The 21,599-nt window shown below is 37.5% G+C and overlaps 3 protein-coding genes across 4 annotated transcripts; 1 reads left to right on the forward strand and 2 right to left on the reverse strand.

The window, feature by feature from the left end:
* Positions 1-4,598: 4,598 nt before the first annotated feature.
* On the forward strand, positions 4,599-11,443 carry LOC145616557 (putative xyloglucan glycosyltransferase 6). The gene is made up of 5 exons (XM_081671304.1): positions 4,599-5,597; positions 7,919-8,227; positions 8,510-8,800; positions 8,886-8,999; positions 10,147-11,443. Exons 1-5 carry the CDS (start codon positions 4,833-4,835, stop codon positions 10,783-10,785), a joined length of 2,118 nt encoding a protein of 705 aa, XP_081527430.1. The 5' UTR covers positions 4,599-4,832; the 3' UTR covers positions 10,786-11,443.
* A 1,001-nt stretch (positions 11,444-12,444) lies between these two features.
* Positions 12,445-16,801, reverse strand: LOC145616244 (peptidyl-prolyl cis-trans isomerase FKBP62-like). 2 transcript variants are annotated; one of them, XM_081670938.1, is made up of 13 exons: positions 16,470-16,801; positions 16,287-16,373; positions 15,075-15,335; positions 14,911-14,985; positions 14,746-14,826; positions 14,475-14,669; positions 14,299-14,391; positions 14,035-14,213; positions 13,827-13,949; positions 13,597-13,743; positions 13,386-13,513; positions 12,761-12,867; positions 12,445-12,673 (listed from the first exon to the last, which is right to left on the reverse strand). In XM_081670938.1, the coding sequence occupies exons 1-12, from the start codon at positions 16,651-16,653 to the stop codon at positions 12,768-12,770; spliced, it is 1,653 nt and encodes a 550-aa protein (XP_081527064.1). In that variant the 5' UTR covers positions 16,654-16,801; the 3' UTR covers positions 12,445-12,673; positions 12,761-12,767. The 2 variants fall into 2 exon arrangements, with proteins under 2 accessions (XP_081527064.1, XP_081527065.1); XM_081670939.1 differs by having other exon boundaries at positions 14,035-14,210; positions 16,470-16,798.
* Positions 16,802-17,833: 1,032 nt separating this feature from the next.
* On the reverse strand, positions 17,834-21,379 carry LOC145616437 (peptidyl-prolyl cis-trans isomerase FKBP15-1-like). Its single transcript, XM_081671151.1, has 6 exons — positions 21,238-21,379; positions 21,089-21,144; positions 20,164-20,226; positions 19,902-19,992; positions 18,503-18,607; positions 17,834-18,156 (listed from the first exon to the last, which is right to left on the reverse strand). Exons 1-6 carry the CDS (start codon positions 21,284-21,286, stop codon positions 18,047-18,049), a joined length of 474 nt encoding a protein of 157 aa, XP_081527277.1. The 5' UTR covers positions 21,287-21,379; the 3' UTR covers positions 17,834-18,046.
* Between the last annotated feature and the right edge of the window lie 220 nt (positions 21,380-21,599).

The following is a 21,599-nucleotide window of genomic DNA, read 5'->3' on the forward strand; positions in this document are numbered from 1 at the left end:
TTGCACTCAAGACAAGCCAACCATCCACCTCCTTTTCCAGCCGGGTGAGTGAGTGCATCTCACAAAAGACCGCAAAGTCTGGTGTAAATTTCTTAGCGATGCACGTCACTAAGTACCCAAGATGTTCAACCAACTGTTTGGCGTCAGTTGGAAGAGGCCGATGTCGTACTCGTCCAGGACAGTCCGGACGAATGGGTGAAGAGGGAAGCGGAGCCCCACATCAAAGGCGGCCCTGTAAACGCAAAACGCTCGTTTGCGCGGCTTCTCCTCATCCCAGGTAGCCACAGCAATGGCCTTCCTGGGGACTTGGATTTCGAATCCCTCCCCCAAATGGAGGGACTCCTTATACTTCTCAAAATCCTTCTTTAAAAACTTTAGGGCTGTCTCCCCAACCGTACAGGCGTACGGGTCCCTAAAGTTATCAATGTTGGCGACGGTTTCTTCGGCCGCCTCCTCGCCCTCGGCCGTCTCACCCACGGCCTCTTTTTCAACTTCCTCCTCTTCCACTTGGTGAGAAGGGGCACTCCCAAACTCCGAAGACAGCACTCTATCCAAATCTGCTGCCTCGGCCGAGCTTCGGCCCCTTGAGCTTGGAACGCCCATTGAAGAAGGAACGTCCTCCTCGACCATTGGACGCTTGCCTTTATCCTCGGCAGGGTCCGCCCCATTTCCCGAAGGAGGGGCGTTGCGAATAGGCAGGGCGGACGGTTCGCGGATTGAGATTCCTGTTAAGGGTCTGTCCGCCCCACCCAGTTGAGGCCGAGGTTGAGAAGAAGAAGGGACGGACGAACCAGAAGCGTCCGCCCCAGGGTTGGAAGGGTTGTCCATACAGGCTACCAGTTCAGCCCCATCCATGACTGAATTGGCAAGTTGAGGGAACCTAAGTTCCGGAGCAAGTGCGGACGAGGCGCCTTCAGCTCGCAAGCGTGCCTCGAAGGAAGAAGTGACCTCCACGGTCAAGTGATGAGAGCCAGTGGAGGCGGTCGTTGTTTGGGTGGTGGAGTCAGTCTCCACCATTGTACTTGGATCACTAGGGTCATAAGGGACCCTAGGATGAACCAGACTTCCGTCTGGGTTCCTGGCCGCGTGAAGCTCACGCGTACGCATGGTTCTCGCCATTGCCTGTTGGGACAGAGAAGAATAAGTGGGGGTGAGTATGTACGCATCAGACATAGACTCACTCCAAGGAGGAGACAACTCTTCTCCGTCCACTCTAGATTCCTCAGTCCCAGGCGAACGGCCGGCCTCATGAGAAGAGTCGGACGAAGCCGAGTATGGATCCAGAATTGAAGTAAAACAAAAAGAAAACAAAAGAGAAAATGTAGACGGCCTACCTCTGTACGTTCTGAAAGTTCTGAAGGTGGTGGTGAAGTTCTTGAAGATTGCCCGGAAAACTCAAAAATTCCCGGAAAACTCAAACTCACGGCGGCGCTCTAGAAGATTAAGGGAAAAATAACTTTCTCTCACAAGAACGCTCTGACTTCTCTCTAGAATTCACAATTGGGTAAAGTGTGAAAATAAGAATTCACCTCCCATATTTATAGAGTGAATTCATGAGGGCAAAATGGTAAAACCGTCTTTACCGCCTAAACATTCAAACGGTAATTTCTTGAGAAATTACTCGAAGAAAGGGCCAGGACGACGTTAGGGTTCTGTTAACTTGTGAAAGAGACCAGACGAACAATTAACATCTTCAGCACTTAGTCTCCAAAAATTGAGAAAATCTAAGAGGAAAAGCGTCTGCCCAGTTCTCAGACGTACGAAGCATGATTAGAAAGCCAGGAAGTACGTCTGAAATCATGGAAGCACAGATTACCCCAAAGAAGATATGTGGCCGTTCTGGGCAGTTAGGAGATAGGCTCCTCCCAGAGTACCAGAACGTCCAGTCCCATTGATGTGGCCGTTCTGGGCAGTTAGGAGATAGGCTCCTCCCAGAGTACCAGAACGTCCAGTCCCATTGAAGTGGCCGTTCTGGTCAGTTAGGAGATCAACTCCTCCCAGAGTACCAGAACGTCCAGTCCCACTGAAGTGGCCGTTCTGGTCAGTTAGGAGATAAGCTCCTCCCAGAGTACCAGGACGTCCAGTCCCATTGAAGTGTCGTTCTGGGCAGTTAGGAGATAGGCTCCTCCCAGAGTACCAGAACGTCCAGTCCCATTGATGTGGCCGTTCTGGTCAGTTAGGAGATCAACTCCTCCCAGAGTACCAGAACGTCCAGTCCCACTGAAGTGGCCGTTCTGGTCAGTTAGGAGATAAGCTCCTCCCAGAGTACCAGGACGTCCAGTCCCATTGAAGTGGCCGTTCTGGGCAGTTAGGAGATAGGCTCCTCCCAGAGTACCAGAACGTCCAGTCCCATTGATGTGGCCGTTCTGGGCAGTTAGGAGATCAACTCCCAGAGTACCAGAACGTCCAGTCCCACTGAAGTGGTCGTTCTGGTCAGTTAGGAGATCAACTCCTTCCAGAGTACGAGAGCGTCCAGTACAAAATTTGGACCTCCAGATAAGCAAAAAGCCAAGCTCATTCCAGGCTACGAGAACGTCCAGGGCAAAATATATGGACGTCCACGTAGCAGAAAGAGCCTTGAATCACAAGTATATGGACGTCCAGGGCAGATGGGAAGCGAACCCAACCCGGAGTACCAGGACGTCCAGAGTGCAAGATCAGAGGAGGCGGCCAGTAAGTGTACGAGCCACCCCCTCTGAGGGGCAAATGTTTAGGGTAAAAATACCCCAGGTACGTGGCCCAATTTTATAGTGACACGTGGCCCAATAAACAGGCGACACGTGTCCCTATGAGATTGAGACACGTGTCCACTAGTCATGATGACACATGTCAGCCATCTCTAAATGCCCCAATGCTGAAATCAGAAAGAGAAAAGGGCCCTGATGACCTCAGGCCCAAATCCCGAGAAAACCTTGAAAGCCGTAAAACGGCGCCCCCTACGACACGTGGCGACTCCTGATTGCGCAGCCAATCATGTCACGAAATTCTAGGGCATAAACCCTAGAGGGGTACATGTTCCCACCCCTATAAATACCCCAATCATTTATGATGGGAGAAGGGGGGATTGTGACATAACATAAATATAGAGTATTAAAGAGCTCCAACTTCTCTCTACTTTCTCTCTCTAGCCTTTTCCGTTTCCGTTCACTAACTTGAGCGTCGGAGGCGAATATTCCGTACACCGGAATATTCGTTATTTTGCAGGTGTCCGAGTCTTTGTCAGCAGAGCGTGACCAGTATCCGAGGGAATCACAAAAAACCCCGAAACAATTTGTATTTATGTTGGAATTTTAAATTTCCTAGGAATTGTTTGTAAGTACCGTTTGACTATCTTTCATACTCCCTCCGTCCCTAAATTACATTCCTCTTTGGAAATTTACACGGGAATTAAGGAGGGAAGAATAAGACAAATAACAATAATTAGATAATGCAATGGGAAGTACAGAGATTGATTAGTTATTACTCATGACATGTCATCAATCCTTTGCAAAAAAAAAAGGACCAATCACATGCTCCTAATTAAAAAATTTTAACCAATCATATTCATTGTAATTTGACACAAGAATTATGAGTGAGATTAGGAAAGGATGAGTGAGAAAGCATTAAATATAAAACAGAAAAAGAGAGTTGATTTACTAAAAAAACTTTACCAAAAATAGAAAGGAGGAATGTAATTTTGGAATACCAAAAATAGAAAGGAGGAATGTAATTTTGGAATACCAAAAATAGAAAGGAGGAATGTAATTTTGGAATACCAAAAATAAAAAGGAGGAATGTAATTTAGGGACGGAGGGAGTAAATAAAATCTTTTTCTTCTTGTAAAAAAAAAGGTTCATTAAAAGGAAAAACAAGTTTATCTCCGTGATAAACTTGCAAATGTATCACATGGTTTTTTTACATTATTTCTCACACTAGAGAGTTATTTAAGTTGTTGTCAACAAAGAGAGTTAGAGGGAGATAAATAGAAAACAACAAATGTGGTTAATGGATGAAGAAATTTTATCCAGTAACTAGTTCAACAAGTAACATAAGTACATAACCAAGGTAAAATAAAAAACTAATTTTGGTTGTAATACACATAACACAACCGGCTATACAACATACGCACACATATACATCATAATTTAATTAATGAGCGCAACAACATTTCATGTCCTAGTCGTAACTAGAGGTATTCATAATCGACCTGACCAACCCGACTCAGAAAAAATAAAACCAAATTCGGATTTCAACTTATTTCAACACAATAATTCAAAATGAGTCAAATTTAAAATAGACCCAATCTAACTTCACTAAATCCAACCCGAACACCCAAATTAACACCTCCAGTCGTAACCCAATAACGTAACCAAGAGTCCAAGACCCAAAACCGACGATACATCCCCAAAACATTGAACCTTGCAATGTTGTTACAAAATCACATCAAACGTGCATACAAGTATACATCAACCATTGAACCATGTACTGAAAGTACAATAAAAAAAATTGTGTTTAGAGGTGTACAGCGTAAAACAATAATGAATTTACTAATTATAGCATTATTTAATTAATCCCCCCTTAAACTTCGGATCACTAAATCAGACAGAGGAGAGAGAAAATACAAAATACGAACACCCCTCCCACATCCTTCACACTCCCTTCCTCAACTTCTCATGACTGTAACATAAAAAAAATAAAAAAAAACAGATCTAATTTCACACAATTTAATTTTAATAAATAAAATTATTATTATCAAATATCTCAAAATCAAATCTCGATTTTCCGCCATTGAAGCTTACCTCAAGCTTTTTCGTCTTTCTCTCTCTTCTTCTCTTCTCTTCTCTTTCTTCTCCATGCCTCGACCTCCAAACACCGAGTTTCAAGAATGGTGGAACAAGCAGCAAAAGGAGATTCACAACAATCTGACAACTTCTGCTACTTCTGCTAGTACAATTTCTTCTTCTTCTTCATCTTCAACCTCGGAAAACCCTAATTTTCTCAAACTTGAGATCTCTGCTACTGAATCAATCTCATCGCCTGTCAATCACAAGGATCGTCGGAATCGGACTCGGAGTGTTCGTCAACTTTCGTTCTTCTGTTTATTGAAGGTTCAGCAATTTCTTCACTCTATTTCATCGATTTTCGCCTCTTTTCTCTCGTTAATTCGAACTGCGAATCGGCGAATTGCTGATTCGCCACCATTGCCGCATCGTCATTCGTCGAATTCTAGGTTTTATCGTTTGATTAAGGTGTTGTTAGGTGTGGTCTTGATTTTGCTGTGTTTTGAGTTGATTGCATACTTTAAAGGCTGGCATTTTAGTCCGCCATCGTTGCACAAGGCGGAGGTGCTAGGGTTTGTTGAATTGGTTTATGCTAGTTGGTTGAGAGTTAGGGCGGAGTATTTAGCTCCGCCATTGCAGAGTTTGTCGAATATCTGCATTGTGTTGTTTCTGGTGCAATCGGTGGACCGTGCCGTGTTGATGTTGGGTTGTTTTTGGATCAAATTGAGAGGGATTAAGCCGGTCGCGGTTATGGAGTATTCGTCGAAATCCGAGGATCATAGCTTGGAGGATTTTCCAATGGTTTTGGTGCAGATTCCTATGTGCAATGAAAGGGAGGTAAGATGATGTAGGTTTCATTTTCCCTGTTTTTTGTTTTGATTTTAAGTTTAGTGTTTTTATTGCTATCTTATTGTGTTGATTGTAGGTGAGATAGTTGATTTATGAATTAGGTGTAGAGGAATTAAAGTTGTAGAATTTGATTTAGTAGAATGTTGAATTGTAGAGTTAAGGGTAAATTTGATGATGGATTATGATTTGACAATATGAACATGCCTTAATTGTTGAAGATTCACATGATGTGGTTAGTAGCTTAAAAAATTTGCAATCTTTATCTTGAAATTGAAATCTTTTCATTCCGATTAGTGTTCGTGAAGGCATACTGGATTATTACTAACCATGATACCAAAACATTAAGGAGAGTAATTGAAGCTTTTCCCTGTAAAGTATAAAATATTCAGATTCTAGTATGTTTCAAGTTCCTAGCTTTATTACAAAGAATTACTCAAAGTAACATCTTTATCACACATATTGATGTTATAATCTGAATACCAGATGCCCCTTTAATTTGGCCTTTTGGTTTCTGACTGCCTGAATCTTTTGAAATATACTCAAAGTAGCTTTACTAATTCTGAGCTTCCCTTTCCCTCCAAATAGCACTCATTTTAAACATTATGGAACCCCAATCTTGGTTGGCAGTATTTACTGCCAATCCATATTAAAAAAGAGTAATTTTATAGATTAGAGCATAAAGAAGATTTTTTCTTCATGACTTTTGGACTTCCCATAGTTTAACCACATAAAAGGTGGTAAGAAGGAAATGTAAAACGTGTATTAGTGCCAAATTAAAGCAATCTATCTTGAGTGACCAATACTGTCAAATCTTTTTTGCCAGCCAACCAGAGACAAGAATTCTCTCTAAGTTTAACTAGCTAGGGGAGTTCATAGGACTGGTTTTGTCTAAAGACCTCGTGTGAGGATAGCTTCTTATACTTGTGAGGACTGTTTTCAAGTTTCAACATTATAGTATCTTGACAATACCATTGATAATATATTAATATCTTTTTTATTGATTGTCCTCATAGATTCATAGTGAGAAAAAGCGTCAAGGATGCTATAAGATGGATGTCTTGTAGCCTGACGAGGTTAAAATATAACTGTGCTAACAAAATTTGGGACTTCTTATATATATTACATCTGTTTATTTACTAACCAGCAGAAAGGTTCCATTAAGTGGCACTAAGTCGATAATGTAGCAAGATTTTTAGTGGTTCTTTATAGAGTTGAAATGAAAGTCAATAGTACAATTAGCTTATGCTTTTCATGCCATGAATATTACAATATTTAGACTTTTACGCTATTCAGTTTCATTATTTTGACTGTCTTCTATGATCTATACTTAGCGAAAAATACATCATATAGGGTCTTGTTAAGTCGTGTTGTTATGCACATACAAAGTATCAACTTTTTTTTTTTTTTTTTTTTTAATTTTTATTTTTATTTTTTTTTTATTTACTTGTATTCAATCAAAGATTTTAATGGTTTAAGTTGTGCGTTGGGAAGCATAAAACTCTACATGTTGCCATATACATGGAATGGAGGAAGTAGATCATTAAATGATGTTAAGGCCTAAAAATAATAGTAACTACTGTGTAATGAGACTTGATTGAACATCTATTTTTGTTTATATTTAGAAAGATTTTGAATTCCAAGTGTCCTTAGTTTCCATTGCTTACCTTCTTTTGTCACGAGAATAAACCTTTTTTTCTTTGCTGTTGTTGAAGCTTTTGTCAATTAAACTTAACATTATAACACGTTTTAACAATTTTTCTTCATAATCCAGCTTTTAAGTGTCTGTTTTAAACAAGCTTCGTAGGAAATTATTACGAGTAATTCTTTTATCCTTATGTGTTCATTTAATCCTTTTCTTTAATTTGTATCATAAATAGTGACACATGAGCATGAAGGACCATCCATTTCTGCAAATTTCAATTGCTATTCCTAAAAATTGGAGCTTTATTCTACCTTTATTCCCTAACTTGACCAAATCCTTTCTTTTTTCCGTATGCGTTTGCTGCCCAGATATTTGCATCTTAAAAATATTATAATTATATGCTTGCAAAACTGGGCTGGAATCGGAGATAGAACACTTAAGTTTGTTGCCTTTTGAATCAAGCAGTGAAGTTACTAACTAGATAAAATGAGTTTCTGTATGTTGATATGCTCTTGTCTTAGTCATGAGACCATGTACTGTGTAAGTGTGTAGTATCAACAGTCTGAGGCATTGGTGATTTAACATGCATGTCTTCTGATATAGTTGAAACATCTTTGATCATATTTGATCTTCTCCTGCTTAAATCTATGTGGTTTATGTTGAACAGGTCTATCAAAATTCCATTGGAGCAGCATGTGTCCAGGACTGGCCTAGGGAAAGAATGCTTGTGCAAGTTTTGGATGATTCTGATGATCATGAAGTCCAACAGCTGATAAAAGCAGAAGTTCAAAAGTGGCAACATAGGGGTGTACGCATCATATACAGGCACCGGCTTATCCGGACAGGTTATAAAGCTGGAAATCTAAAATCTGCAATGAGTTGTGACTATGTCCAAGATTACGAGTTTGTTGCAATCTTTGATGCTGATTTTCAACCAACACCAGATTTTCTGAAGAAAACTATCCCATATTTCAAGGTACTCTATTTTCTTTTTATGTACTTCCTACTGTTTAGGCTTGAGTAGATAAACTTTGGTTGAGCTGCTGATATTTTCCTTCATTTATGCAACTCTTACACTAGTCTTTCAAAGTTATGGGTTAACCTGGTTATCAGTGGCCTATTAGCCTATACTGTCAGAAATTTCAGATGAGTAAATTGGTGAACCATTGCATATTGTCCTGTACTGGTTCGTTTGAAAGATAATAAGCTATTTGCACTTCATCTAAATGCTCTCTTTTTTCTCCTATTTGTATTTAAGGGAAATGATGACCTTGCGTTAGTCCAAACAAGGTGGGCTTTCGTGAACAAGGATGAAAATTTACTGACAAGATTGCAATACATAAATCTGGCCTTTCACTTCGAGGTTGAGCAGCAAGTAAATGGAGTGTTCATCAACTTCTTTGGCTTTAACGGAACAGCTGGTGTTTGGAGAATCAAGGCTCTAGAGGATTGTGGTGGCTGGTCTGAAAGGACAACTGTTGAAGACATGGATGTTGCTGTCCGTGCTCATCTTTGTGGATGGAAATTCATCTTTCTCAATGATGTAGAGGTTGGCACATGCTGAAGTACCAATGATTTGAAATGTTGATGAAATAATGAAGTATGCTTGTTCTAAATTGAAATATTATTTGCAGTGCCTTTGTGAGCTTCCTGAGTCTTATGAAGCGTACAAGAAACAACAACATCGCTGGCATTCTGGTCCTATGCAATTATTTCGTATGTGCTTCATGGAAATAATTCGATCTAAGGTATGGACCTTGTTTTCTCAATATGTTTAATCCTCATTGGTTTGGGCTCGAAATTTACATCTCTTGTTTTCTACTTTTTTTTGCCTTTGTAATCTTGCTGCTTATTATTTAAGGTTGTGTTCGTTGTTGATTGGGCTAGGTCAATATGGGTTGGGGTTGGGGAACCTGGGAACTGTTATTATCAGGTTTTAGTGATTGTGCAGGAGAACTGTTATATGTGTTTAGTCATGTTATATTCAAAAGGAACCCATACTTGTTGATATAGTTTCCAATTCACTTGTCATTGAGGGTTGGACTGTAGAGAATACTGTTGGGGGTGGGGGTAACCATCACAATAGCCGAGACCCTTGAGAGGGGAGAGGGTGAGGGAATCAAAGTGCCCCTAGAATTTTTGTAATTACTCATTATTTATGGAGACTTTATAGAAATATAACTGAAGCTGTGAAGCGAGTTTATGTTGCTATAAGAGAAATTTTGAGCTGTAACATCTTTTCACAAAGAAAGGGAATCAAATTGAAACCCATCTTGTAGATAAAAAAGCATGGCCTTCAACAACTATGATGACTACTAAAGTACTAATTACTAGGGCAAGGCCTGTTGCTAGTGAGGCATCATACTGAGCTTGTTTTGGATTCTTGAAATTATACATATTGGCTATTTGCCTGCTTCAAGACCATATTTCTGCTGTTGTACAGATCTCCCCCAATTATAATTTGAATTTACAATTTAGTTGGGGCTTGACTTCTTGAGTAAGCCACATCTCTTATGGGCTTTTGTTTCTGAGTTGCTAATCAATTTGTAAGTTTTGTATAGTGAGTGGATTATACAATCAACTTTGGATTTTTCTTTGGGAAGAAATATTGATAGGTTTTTGTTGGTTCTAGCCTATATCTTTTTCTTAGTGATCCCATGCACTAGCAGTTGTAAGTGGCCATTACAAGCGCTCTCCTCAATAAAGTTAATCAACGTTCCCTGCTGGCTGCTATCTTCAATGTTGAAATTTATTTAAATTGATATTTTACTTGTTGGAGTAATTTAGCAATATAAAATGTTCTTTAATTCATCTGTAAAAGTAACAAAAATATGAGCCTTTTTGTTGTCTTGCTAATACACTTTTTTCTTTTCTGATGTTCTCTTTATGTTTCAGGTGAGTTGGACAAAGAAGTTCAACCTTATATTTCTTTTCTTTTTGCTTCGAAAGCTCATTCTACCCTTCTATTCCTTCACTCTCTTCTGCATCATTCTTCCATTGACTATGTTTCTCCCAGAAGCTCATTTACCAGCTTGGGTAGTCTGTTATGTCCCTGGTTTCATGTCTCTGCTAAATATTCTTCCAGCTCCACAATCATTCCCATTTATAGTCCCCTATTTACTATTTGAGAACACTATGTCAGTTACCAAGTTCAATGCCATGATTACTGGATTATTTCGATTTCAAGGTTCCTATGAGTGGGTAGTAACCAAGAAATCAGGAAGATCATCTGAAGCTGATCTACTCGGTTTATCTGAAAAGGAATCTGAAGTTTCGGTGAACACATCCATGTTACCAAGGTCCGCATCAGACTCGGGCCTTGAAGAGTTGAACAAGCTGAACATGAGCAAGAAAAATGGGAAAAGCAAAAGAAATCGGTTGTACAGAAAAGAACTTACCCTAGCATTTATTTTGTTGACTGCCTCAGTTAGAAGCTTGTTATCAGCCCAAGGAATTCACTTTTATTTCCTTTTATTCCAAGGAATAACTTTCCTGATTGTCGGTCTCGATTTGATCGGAGAGCAGATGAGTTGAAGCCTTCTGTTACAATGCCTGGGCAGTAACCAACCTGTTAAGGAAATCTTAGCCAAAGAGTCTGGTCCATGCAAAACAATGCCAAGATCTCTTTTACCAGGAGTGAGAATAATGAATGCTTCTGTGACCTCAAGTAATTTGGCAAACAGTTCAGCTATTTATTCAATTGGCGTTGCATTACAGCCTATATCTGTATCTATTCATTCGTGGAGACATTCATATTTACAGTTGCCAGATTACACAAATTTGGTCTTCGGCGCAGACCCTTGTAGTGGGGGAAAGCTCGGTGTGCTTTGGATTGTTTGTGGTGAACTTATACTTTTTCTGTGAATTACCGGTGTCAAAAAAATAGGTGACTCCTGGTGAATATGTTGATTTGTCAAACCATTCTTTTATAGTAGTCATATATTGTCCTAGATCAGTTATAATGTGCTCTTTATGTCTGTTTAGGCCGTGAGGACCTGTTGTATTCTTGCTCTTTTTTAGATACAGAATAGGAAGCCCGGATAAAGATATTTATCATAGCATTTTTGTTGTATTCTACCTCATAGAAGGTTTAAAACTAAATTATCACTTGTATCCTTAAATAGGATTTATTGTAAGAAACAATACATAATATGAGTGTACTCCCCGATTGATGTTGAGGGGTTAATTTTTATTTTTGGTGTGCTCTACCTTCCCTGCAATAGAAGTTGGATGTTTGTTTTAATTTTATTTAGATGTGTATTGTGGTGGTCCTTAACAACATCCTCTTAGGTCCAACCCAATCCAATCCGCATTAGATACTTTGCAGTTATGTTACTCGGATTCGGGTACCCATGTCTAACTCGGGTATATGTCCAAGTGTCCAACTTGGCCATTTTGTGAAAATATTCTACTATATTGAACTAAAATAAAGTGTCCAAGTGTCATACCCATGTCCGAGAGTCGAGGGTCCGATACGGGTACTTGAGGTAAAATAAAGAGTCCGAGTAACATAACTCTGCATGAATATTAACTACTATACTTGGAGCTTGTCCCTAATACAAATTGGTTAACGTTAAAATCCCAAAAACATGTGTTGGGTAGTTGAGTCGGATTTTTTAATCGTGTTAGCTTATTATGTATTCTTGCTATTAGATTCAAGTGATTTAAATAAACAATACTCCGAAAATCCTTTCAATTTAGAAAACTTTGTGTTTGTTCACGTTAAAATCCCAATCCGAAAATCCATTTTTCAGAACATTTCAATCGAATCCAATCTAATTTTGAATAAAAATAAATAAATAACCAACTGTTCTTGCTTATGCGGTTTTTATACGAATAACAGACTCCTCTACTTCCAACGTTTAAGATTTGCTTCTTTCACCATTTAGTAATTTTGGTCTGGCCTACTAGGGAGTACATTTCTACGAAATGCTTTACACCAATGTTACAAACTCATGACTTGTTCCCGCTGGGTAGCATGGTTGAGTGAAAGAGTTTACTAGCTGCAGCATATACAATGACATGCATACAGGTTTACAGATACACTTTATAGGCGACGACAAAAACATCATGGAGCATTGTATATACCATATTTCAAGTTCTCACCATAAGTTTAGACTTTTAGGATATACTTCATACTTCATAGTTTTTTTCCCAATATTAAGCAAGTTTTTTTTCCAATTAAACATAAAAGAGGCCAAATGAATCAGTTCTTATCAGGCAAAAGCCCACAAAATCATCTCAATTCAAAAGTTCTATCGTGTTTTACAACTAAAAAATGAAAAAAAAAAAAAAATAGTATTTGATAAACCACAAGTCCCTCAAATGTTATTTGAATAATTGCCACATTAGCTGTGCTCCTTATGCCTTGCAGTTCCCTCCTAGGCTCCTATCATCGATCCAGCCTCTATTAAGCATCTTCCTGCAGTTATTTAATAAATAAGGACTAATTCGCTAACAAAATTAACCGACTTACAAAGATAAGTCACTTGGCTTCAAACAAACTTACTTCGGAATCAAACAAACTTTGAGAACATTTTTCCATAAAGTTGGGCATCCTTCTTGTTGTATTCTCTGATCTTCTCCTTTAACTTCTTGTATTCTAGTTTCACCTCCCTGCATTGGTACAAACGCAACAAAAAATAGATTGATATATTGCTGTACGGTAGAAGCAACAGCCAAAAACAAATTCAGCTCCCTCGGCATAACTAAATTCAATACATTCCCTAAAATTAAACAGGACCCAAAAATATTGACCTTGCTACTACAAAATGACAATGCTGGAACTTACTAATGCAGTCAGAGTAATCAATAGGAAAAATTTACAGGACAGTTTACAAAAAATAGTCTTTTAATTAAGTTTTATTCTAATGCAAAAATGTAATTAAGTATTAAAATTGCCTTATATTTGTAAATCATATAAATTTACATGCATCAAACCTTAAAATGAACGAAACAGACAGCTACCACAAGAAAATCTAACACATTTATGTAATTTAAAAAAGAGACTAGAATTTAGACAGCTCATTGACTGGCCACTTTATAACATCTATTCATCTGTTCTTCAATAGTCATACTTGTAAATACTTTTCATAAGGTAAAGTCATCACATAAAATTCAGGATTTCAACATACCTGTTGTCAGGGTCAATTTCTAGCGCCTTCTTAACATCCAACTCTGCCAACTCAAGATCTGCTAATTGTATATATGCCTGAGCTCTTCTGTAGAGTGCTTTGACATTCATGCTTTCAACATCCAACACCTAAAATTTACACATAAGATAGTCAAGGTAAAGAGCCAGATCTCAAACAAGTTCAAAGTTAAACAATTGTATGGCAGGCATACCTTGGTGCAAAGTTTCTCTGCTTGCTTATAGTCTTTTAACTTCAGCTTACAGGCTGCATTATTCAAATTGCAAGATACCTTCAGGACCTTAGTCAGCTTCTTCTCATCATCACTGAAGCCATTGTCATACTCGATAAACTTGACAGCCTGGATAACACACAAAATGAAGATTTAGGTTTCTAGCACAAACGAGTAATAGTATATTAGCGTTCCCTGCTTTAGAAGCTTACCTTCTCATATCTCTTTGATGCCCTAACATATTTGCCAGCCTTGAATAATGCATTTCCTTCTTCCTTCTTCTTGCCTGCTGCCTCAATTTTCTCTTCATTATTCATGTCCCATGACTCCTTGTCCTGAAGTAACAATTTCATACGATTGGATAAATAGTTCAACATAGTCATGTTAACGTATAATTTGAGGGTAACAGAGCCAACCAACCTTTTCAAATGAAACCAATTCTACTTCATAAAACACTGTAGAGTTGGGAGGAACCACAGCCAAGTCCTGCTTTGATTCCACGGAGCCAAAGGCATATTCTGGGGCAATTGTTAGTAAAGCCACTTCTCCTTTCTTCATTGTCAATACGGCTTTATCAAGCCCCTCTATAACTTGTTCTGCTCAGACGTCAATCAGTCAAGTGTCAACATCTGTAGGTGTAAAATGTCAAGAACCAGAATATGAAAACTAAACAGCAAGATTTACCTTCATCTGTCTTAAATTCAAAAAGCTCGTCTCCATCTTCATGACCCTTTTTAACAAAAACTGTGCCATCTTGTAGCTTTCCAAGTAGTTTCACTGCAGAAATATAATATCAGGGTCAAACAATAGTATTCCAATTAACTACCTCTATTAGAAGAATAGAGTACCCCCAAACTTACATTTTACAACGGCTCCTTCATTAGGACGGTCATATCCTTCTCCTTCCTTCAGTATCTTTTTGACAACCTTCTTGTCATCAGTTACATTAGACACAGTCTTCCAAGAAACAAGCTCAAGGGCAATCTGAAGAGTGGAATTTGGAGGAACAGCAGCTTCATCACCAGAGGCTGGCTTGCCTTTCTCTCCAAATCCATCTGTAATAGAAGAAGACAGTCAGAAAAAAAGAACAAAAGTTCTGAGCAATAAACTTCTCATGGAGTAAAAGCTTACATTGCGGCATTACGGTTAGAAGCACCTTCTCCCCCTTCTTCATAGTCTTCACAGCTTTTGACAATGCAGGACAGAAATGACCTGTTGGGACAATACATTATCATTAACATCCAAATATTGAGGAATGTTTTTATTAATGTGGTACTAATTCAGAAATAGACACACCTTCACTGACAGTGAACTCCACACCGTCAGACTTCCCAACCAATGTTCCATCTTCAAGGCGAGCTTCAAATTTAACTGTTGAAGTAGGAACAGAGAGCAGAATTAGTAATCTAAGAGGTAACCCCAACATAAATTATAACAACCAGCTAGAATGAGTAGCATACCAAACACCTCATCAGCATCCTTTGGATTTTCCCACTTCTCTCCTTGAGCCAGGACCTTCTTAAAGATTCCACCATCCTTGCATATATCCTTCACACTAACCCATGACAACAACTCGACATCAAATTGCAGGGTAGCGTTTGGCGGGATGGTAGGAGGTGAACCACTTTCACCATAAGCCAGCGCAGGAGGAATAGTCCAAAGAGCATTTTCACCCTTCTTCATAGTTGAAATACCAACATCCCAACCCTTAATGACTTGACCTGTCACAATCGTTATACATAATAATGTCAAAAGGAGTGCTTACAAAAAAATTGCCTACTTTACAGGGCACACTATTGACAAGCATTTCCTATAAACAGCCTTATGCTCTTTTCATTTTGAGCAGAAAATGTTTTTCCATGGAAAACATTTATAAAGGAATAAACACAATTTTAAAAATAGTTTCCCTTCATTTGTTTCCTTGAGAGATAAATGGCAGTGGAAGGAGAAGAAAGGGATGATAGGAGTGAGAAGGGAAAAAGGGTATTTCTTCCTTTCAAAAGTAACATGTTTTCCACTCCTACAATAACTATTTGAACATTTACAACCAAACAAAAATTTTAAAAAACATATTATCCAGAAATAAATGTTTTCTGCCAAAAACAAACAGAGGTTTAAGCGTTCAATCTTTTCAATTTTTTCAACTAAAGTATCCTAAACTTACCTAAACTAAGTCGAACATATCCTCTACGGATGCATATATCCAATTGCACTAAAGCGCTGGTAAATTATACAAAGTACAAAACTTATGAGTATATTTTCTTTTTATGTTCTTCCTTCTACTAACAGCCAGTCATAAATTAGACACTAAAGCCTGGAAGGCAAAATGTATCTCCAATGTTACTCAGCTATAAATTCAACCACTAACAAGGTCACTACTACTAAGTAGTAACATAACAAAATCGTAAGAAAATTCAATTTCTGCTACAATAAAAAACCTTCCGAAACAATTGCATTGTCAATACACATAACAATATACAATTCCATTACAATTAACAACATAAGTTCAAGAATTTCATAATACATTGACAAATGAACATTGCAAAACAAGATCATTAAATAAACCTCTACTTACATTCAACTCAGATTTCAAGATCATCAAAGTAATAACAACAATTCAATTTTCACATCAATAATTACAAAATCAAACAGCTAAAAGGATAAAATCAAACCTTGGCCAAGAGTGAACTTGAAAGGAGTTCCTCGGTCACGACTCGAATCGAATTTCGTTCCATCCAACAATGTTCCAGTATAATGCACTGCAATTATTCAAAACTCAATCAAAAAATCTGGAAAAAAAACACAAAAATATCAAATCAATGGAAAAATCGAAGAAAATTGAGGATGAAATATACCTTCGACTTCATCGCCAGCATCAGGAGTATCCCAACCTTCACCTTCCTTAAGAAGCTTCTTCTTCAAACCTTCATTTCCGATCTTAATTTCTTCACCAACTTTCAAATTGGGAGATTCATCTTCGAAGTCCATTGGAGCGCCGTCCATCATCTCCTCCGTTTCAGGCATCTCGAACGTATCCATTGTTGCAGAGGAGAGAGAAAGCTTGATTAGAGCTGAGGAATGTAGAGAGAGAAAATCTGGAGGTTTTCGAAAATGGTGGATTCTAGAGATAGGTGAGATGAAGGAGGAGGAAGGGTTTATAAGTGAGAGTAGCTATTGAGGTTGTTCTAGATAGTTCTAATCACAAGAGAAACGCAAAAGGCGGAAATTAAAAAATGTGAAAATGAGGGCAAAAAAAAGAGAGAGAAAGAGGTTGAGTCACTTGAGTGGTTTTCGAGTTTCGAAGAATGGGCTAGGGTGTCCAAGATTGTTCTAGATAGGTTGAAGTTTTCTTGGAGGTGAGTTTTCAGGCTCACGTGTCAAAACCTGACCCGACTTGAATCTGATTCGAAAATAATCGATTAACATTTCAACTCGCATTAACACAATAATTAAGCATGATTCTAGTTTGAAATTAGACTATTTCAGAAGAAAAAAAGTTCGAAATTAGACCTGACTCGAACAATCGAGTTGACACCTCTATTTATAAGTACTCCTATTTATAAGTACTTGTGTCCCCTTGTTTATATTTAAGTGTTGCATGTTGACTTTTTGCACTATTTACATATGAAGAAATTTATTGTGATTAATTTGTGAAACTTGTGCATTGACATGTGTGTTAGTCAAAGTGTTGCAATTATTATGAAATGACGTATGTTCTAATTCATCGGTCATTCTAAGCTAGCTCAATTGATCTTTATCTTGCAATTATCATAATGATGGGTTTGTGTTACTCTTAAGTATCCCCAATTGGATTCAGGATGATAAAACATGTTTGATTTATTTTTTGTGATTGGATAACTCCATCACGAGCTTTGTGATTGCTTTACTCCATCACGAGCTTATGCAGTTATGCTTAGTCCAATGAAATTTACAGGGTAGAATTCAACATTTCGATATTTAAGGATAAGGTAATTGAGAGTTAGTATCATCATTATCGGATCAAAAACTGATATCGATCTGTGTAATTTGTGTGTCCATTTAGGGCATTTACCCAACCAATGCACATCCCTATCTCAAAGGGTATACTCACCCAAACCACCTTTTACTCCTTAAAGTAAGGGTGTTTATGTAATTCCTCCAAACCAGAAAAGATTAAATACTATAATTGAGCTTATCTAAACTTGAATGTATTAACTTGAATATTTAGCTAAGCAAAATATGTGGAAGACAAGGTTATTTTCCCATTTCTAATACTCAGCAAAAGAAATTTTTATGATCTTTCGTTTCAACAAGGTTTTACAAGATGGACCTCCTGATCAAATGATAAGAAAAGGATGTCAACAAAAAGCTACGAGTACTAACTATTCTGCGCAACTCAATACCGTTATATGTCTACTTTGCGCACAAAATTTAAGCTACTGCTCTTCCCAGTCTATAGTTCCTCATCATCGAAGTCTTCAATGTCATCAATGTCTTCAGCTCCACTAGATGGTGCCCCATTCACGGAAACAAGCTCGGTGTCGAAGATAAGAGTTGCTCCACCTGCAAATATAAAGGGAGTTAAGGAATTACAAAACAGAACATCACACGATAATTAAGAATCTTAAAAGCGATGAGATTTACGGATAGTATTTGGAAGTAATTTTCCATAACATTGACTAAAGAACTTTTTTAACATTCATAATACAACCCTAATTCTAAAGAGCACATAATCAGATGTAATATGGTGAATTCAGATGCAGACTTTAAGCAGTATTGGTCATCTGACGGAGCTAAAAAAACTAGAGAAACACTAGACAACATAAGTTTCGCCATGATTGAAAGTTATGGATGCATGTAATAGCCATACTTTTACTTTTCACACTAGAGATAAGTCAAAGAAGTGTACCTGGAATAGTTGGGGGAGATCCTTGTTCCCCATAACCGAGCTTTGCAGGTATTTTCAATTTCCTCTTCTCGCCCACACACATCCCCAGCAGTCCCTGATCCCAACCTGCATTAACATAATTGTTAATACCAACTTAATCTTTGCTTCATAAAGAGTCAATATAAAGAACGATAATTGAGTCAATCAAATCTTTGGTCACCTTCAAAGATTAAGATTTTACATCTTAGTTTGACTGAAATCAACAAAAATTTTAGCAACAAGTTTTACATCTTAATTAACATGTCTTGAAATCAACAAAATTTTAACAAGTTTTACATCTTACTTTAGATGTCCTCAACAAACCCAACTATTCATGAAACATACTAGTTGAAAGGATAATGATGAAATGCATATTTGTTCCAACGTCCAAGTGATACAATAATTAAAGTAGCAGCGTTAACAACAAATACATAGCACATGAACACAGAAATAGGCAAAAGGTTGACAATAATTTAAAAGTGATAATATTTTAGTTCAAAATTTCTACTGCCTCCTATTCCACAAGCTACAGTGACTGACCAATTTTACTTCTTACGAATAAGATTCAATTAAGCATTCATTCACCAAGAAAAAACAATAGCACGGAGACATAATATACGAAGGACAACCAACATAATATGACAGGAGTATCATGGTGTGGTAGTGTGGTACCATAAGGAATTTACTCCTTACCCATCCCTTTTTTCAAAAAACTGGTAGTGTGCAGACATGTGGATCATCATAACCAGAGAATGAAGAAACAATGAGGTACATGTTTTGACCTGATGCTATTAGCTTCTAGTGCATCTTCTTGTACGGAGTACATATTTCTAAGTGAATTGCAGACCAATGAAACAATCCACAAGAATTATAAGTAGCACCATATTGATTAGTGTGTGCAAGTGCGTTAAAAGCACACTTCCTTTCATGTTTTACCTTGAATTCCCATTTCAAATAATGGTCACTTGGACTCGTGATGTTTCAATTTAGACCACAAGAATACTTTTGAAAGTTGGCAGAAATTAATCTAAATTCTAAACAAACACCCAAGTTAATGCCTTGATGGTGTATTGACTGTATCAGTTTCATACTGATATTATCAACAATTGTATATTTGCTCGAACCACAAGATGTAAGAAGTGAATCTTTCATAGAAGATGTCAGGGGTATGAACAAAAACTCAGGCTATGTAAATTGTAGAGAGAAAGGCAGGTAGGTGAGCAGGAGCAATATTTTACATATAAATATAATTTAAAACTGTAAAATGGTTCTTTCAGTAATAATCATCACATATCTTGGATTACTACAAATCTACAATCACTTTTGTTGTACTAAACAGTTAGAAACAAAACTGACATAAAATTAGCAAGTTTCAGGGTACCTTTGATCACTTGGCCACTACCAAGTTGAAACTCAATGGGGTCACCCCTTTCAAAGCTGGAATCGAAAACAGTCCCGTCTGTCAGTTGTCCCTGCCAAATGAGGTAACAAACAATAGATAGTGTCAATACACCATTCTTGAAGTTGTTTGTAGCTATCTCTACACATGTTGTTGTAGTAATCTTCACAGGCTACTTTGAGCAGCAAATTTGATGAACTAATCAAAACTTTACAAATGTATAATAAGCAAGAAGAAGACTAACCCGATAGTGGACCTTGACTTTATCACCTTTGTGAGCCTTGGTCTCACAAGATGCTGGCTTGTACTGTAATAATCAAAGGAGACAGTAAGTTCCTACCCCATATATAAGAGCACATATGCAAGAATCAGAGTATTAGACCATATGGGGCACCAGATCACCAAGGGTTGGTGTATCCGATGCATATGTTGTTCGAGCCTATGAGCAAAAGTTAACAACAACCAATCTTAACAAAACAAAACACATTTGTACTACGACTACTACCTAGTTAAATCCAGCATCTCTAAACATAAATGCTCAAAACATCATCCGAAAACGGAAATAACAGATTAGTATACCAACAAAGCACATTGAACATAGCCTAACAGTCAAACTAGTATTCTACTGCAGTAAAATTGAATTTTTTGTTACTGAAAAGAGAGAGAGAAAGACAATGTATACTTTCTGAATCAAAGGTTCAAGACTTGAGCTATTATGATAAACAATATAAAAGGCCAAAACAGCAATAACCCACATCATATAAAAACTTTTAGAAAAAAGGTGCAAAATTTTTAATTAAGCATATGATATTAGTAATCTAAATTCCTAAATGCAGGGAAAAAAAAAACAACTTTGAGCTCCCCGCCTAATTGGCTAAGTTTCTTGCTCTTATCTCTTCTGAACTCCCAAGTAAATCATTCTTACACAATCAATTTTAATTATTTGTACTCAATAAAAATCAGTTTTATCAATAAAATCATTATTATCAACAAACATCAATTCATTTCAATCAATTAAATAAGAAGTAACAAACTCAGCATCATATTCCCAATAAAAATCGCAAACCCAACAACAAAATAATTACACCTTCAATTAAAGATCAGAAAATACTATGCATATGAGGATAATATTCGAACTCAAAATCAGAAAAACGAAAGAAAGATTATACCTTGACACCGATCTGTAATTCTTTGACATCATCAGACTTTTTAGCATAAGCTGTACCTGTACATTAATGGGGTTTATTCAGAATGTCAGATCCAAAAAACTGGGAGTTGGAATTAGAGATGAAGACAGGGGAAGAGCGAAAATAGTTACCTAATGCGATCAGCGCAAGAAAAAGTACGATCCCGATTGCTCTCTCCATTGTTTCTTGATTTACTGCAACTCTTTCCCACCTCACTTCCTGTATCGATTTATACCCGTTTGTCAATGTGTCAAGAACTCAAGATGTGAATTTTAAAGGTTGTATGGCCGTGGTCCAATGGCCGTATGGGTCATTGATTCCAGTTTTCGGGTTGGGTCAATACCTTCTTGGTTAACATAATCACATGGGTTGAACCACTTTCAAGTTTATCATTGATTTATTAGTCGTACAAGATATGGAATAATATTTAGTCATATATCATGATTAATTTTCTGTTGGGTTGCTTTTGTTCAAGTCATAGTTAGTTTTATCA

Source organism: Chenopodium album, chromosome 26 (assembly GCF_948465745.1).
Source record: "Chenopodium album chromosome 26, dcCheAlbu1.1, whole genome shotgun sequence".
NCBI classification, from domain to species: Eukaryota; Viridiplantae; Streptophyta; class Magnoliopsida; order Caryophyllales; family Amaranthaceae; genus Chenopodium; species Chenopodium album.

Excerpts from the sequence above, each read along its gene's own strand:
- LOC145616557 (XM_081671304.1), top strand. The coding sequence starts at position 4,833 with ATGCCTCGACCTCCAAACACCGAGTTTCAAGAATGGTGGAACAAGCAG. Across the intron at positions 8,228-8,509 it reads AAACTATCCCATATTTCAAG|GGAAATGATGACCTTGCGTT; the intron begins GTACTCTATTTT and ends TTTGTATTTAAG. Across the intron at positions 9,000-10,146 it reads TGGAAATAATTCGATCTAAG|GTGAGTTGGACAAAGAAGTT; the intron begins GTATGGACCTTG and ends TTTATGTTTCAG.
- LOC145616244 (XM_081670938.1), bottom strand. The coding sequence starts at position 16,653 with ATGGATACGTTCGAGATGCCTGAAACGGAGGAGATGATGGACGGCGCT. Across the intron at positions 14,392-14,474 it reads TGAAGGAGCCGTTGTAAAAT|TGAAACTACTTGGAAAGCTA; the intron begins GTAAGTTTGGGG and ends ATATTTCTGCAG. Across the intron at positions 14,214-14,298 it reads TGAATTTAAGACAGATGAAG|CAGAACAAGTTATAGAGGGG; the intron begins GTAAATCTTGCT and ends TTGACGTCTGAG.
- LOC145616437 (XM_081671151.1), bottom strand. The coding sequence starts at position 21,286 with ATGGAGAGAGCAATCGGGATCGTACTTTTTCTTGCGCTGATCGCATTA. Across the intron at positions 19,993-20,163 it reads AAGTCAAGGTCCACTATCGG|GGACAACTGACAGACGGGAC; the intron begins GTTAGTCTTCTT and ends CTCATTTGGCAG. Across the intron at positions 18,157-18,502 it reads ATCTCCCCCAACTATTCCAG|GTGGAGCAACTCTTATCTTC; the intron begins GTACACTTCTTT and ends TTATATTTGCAG.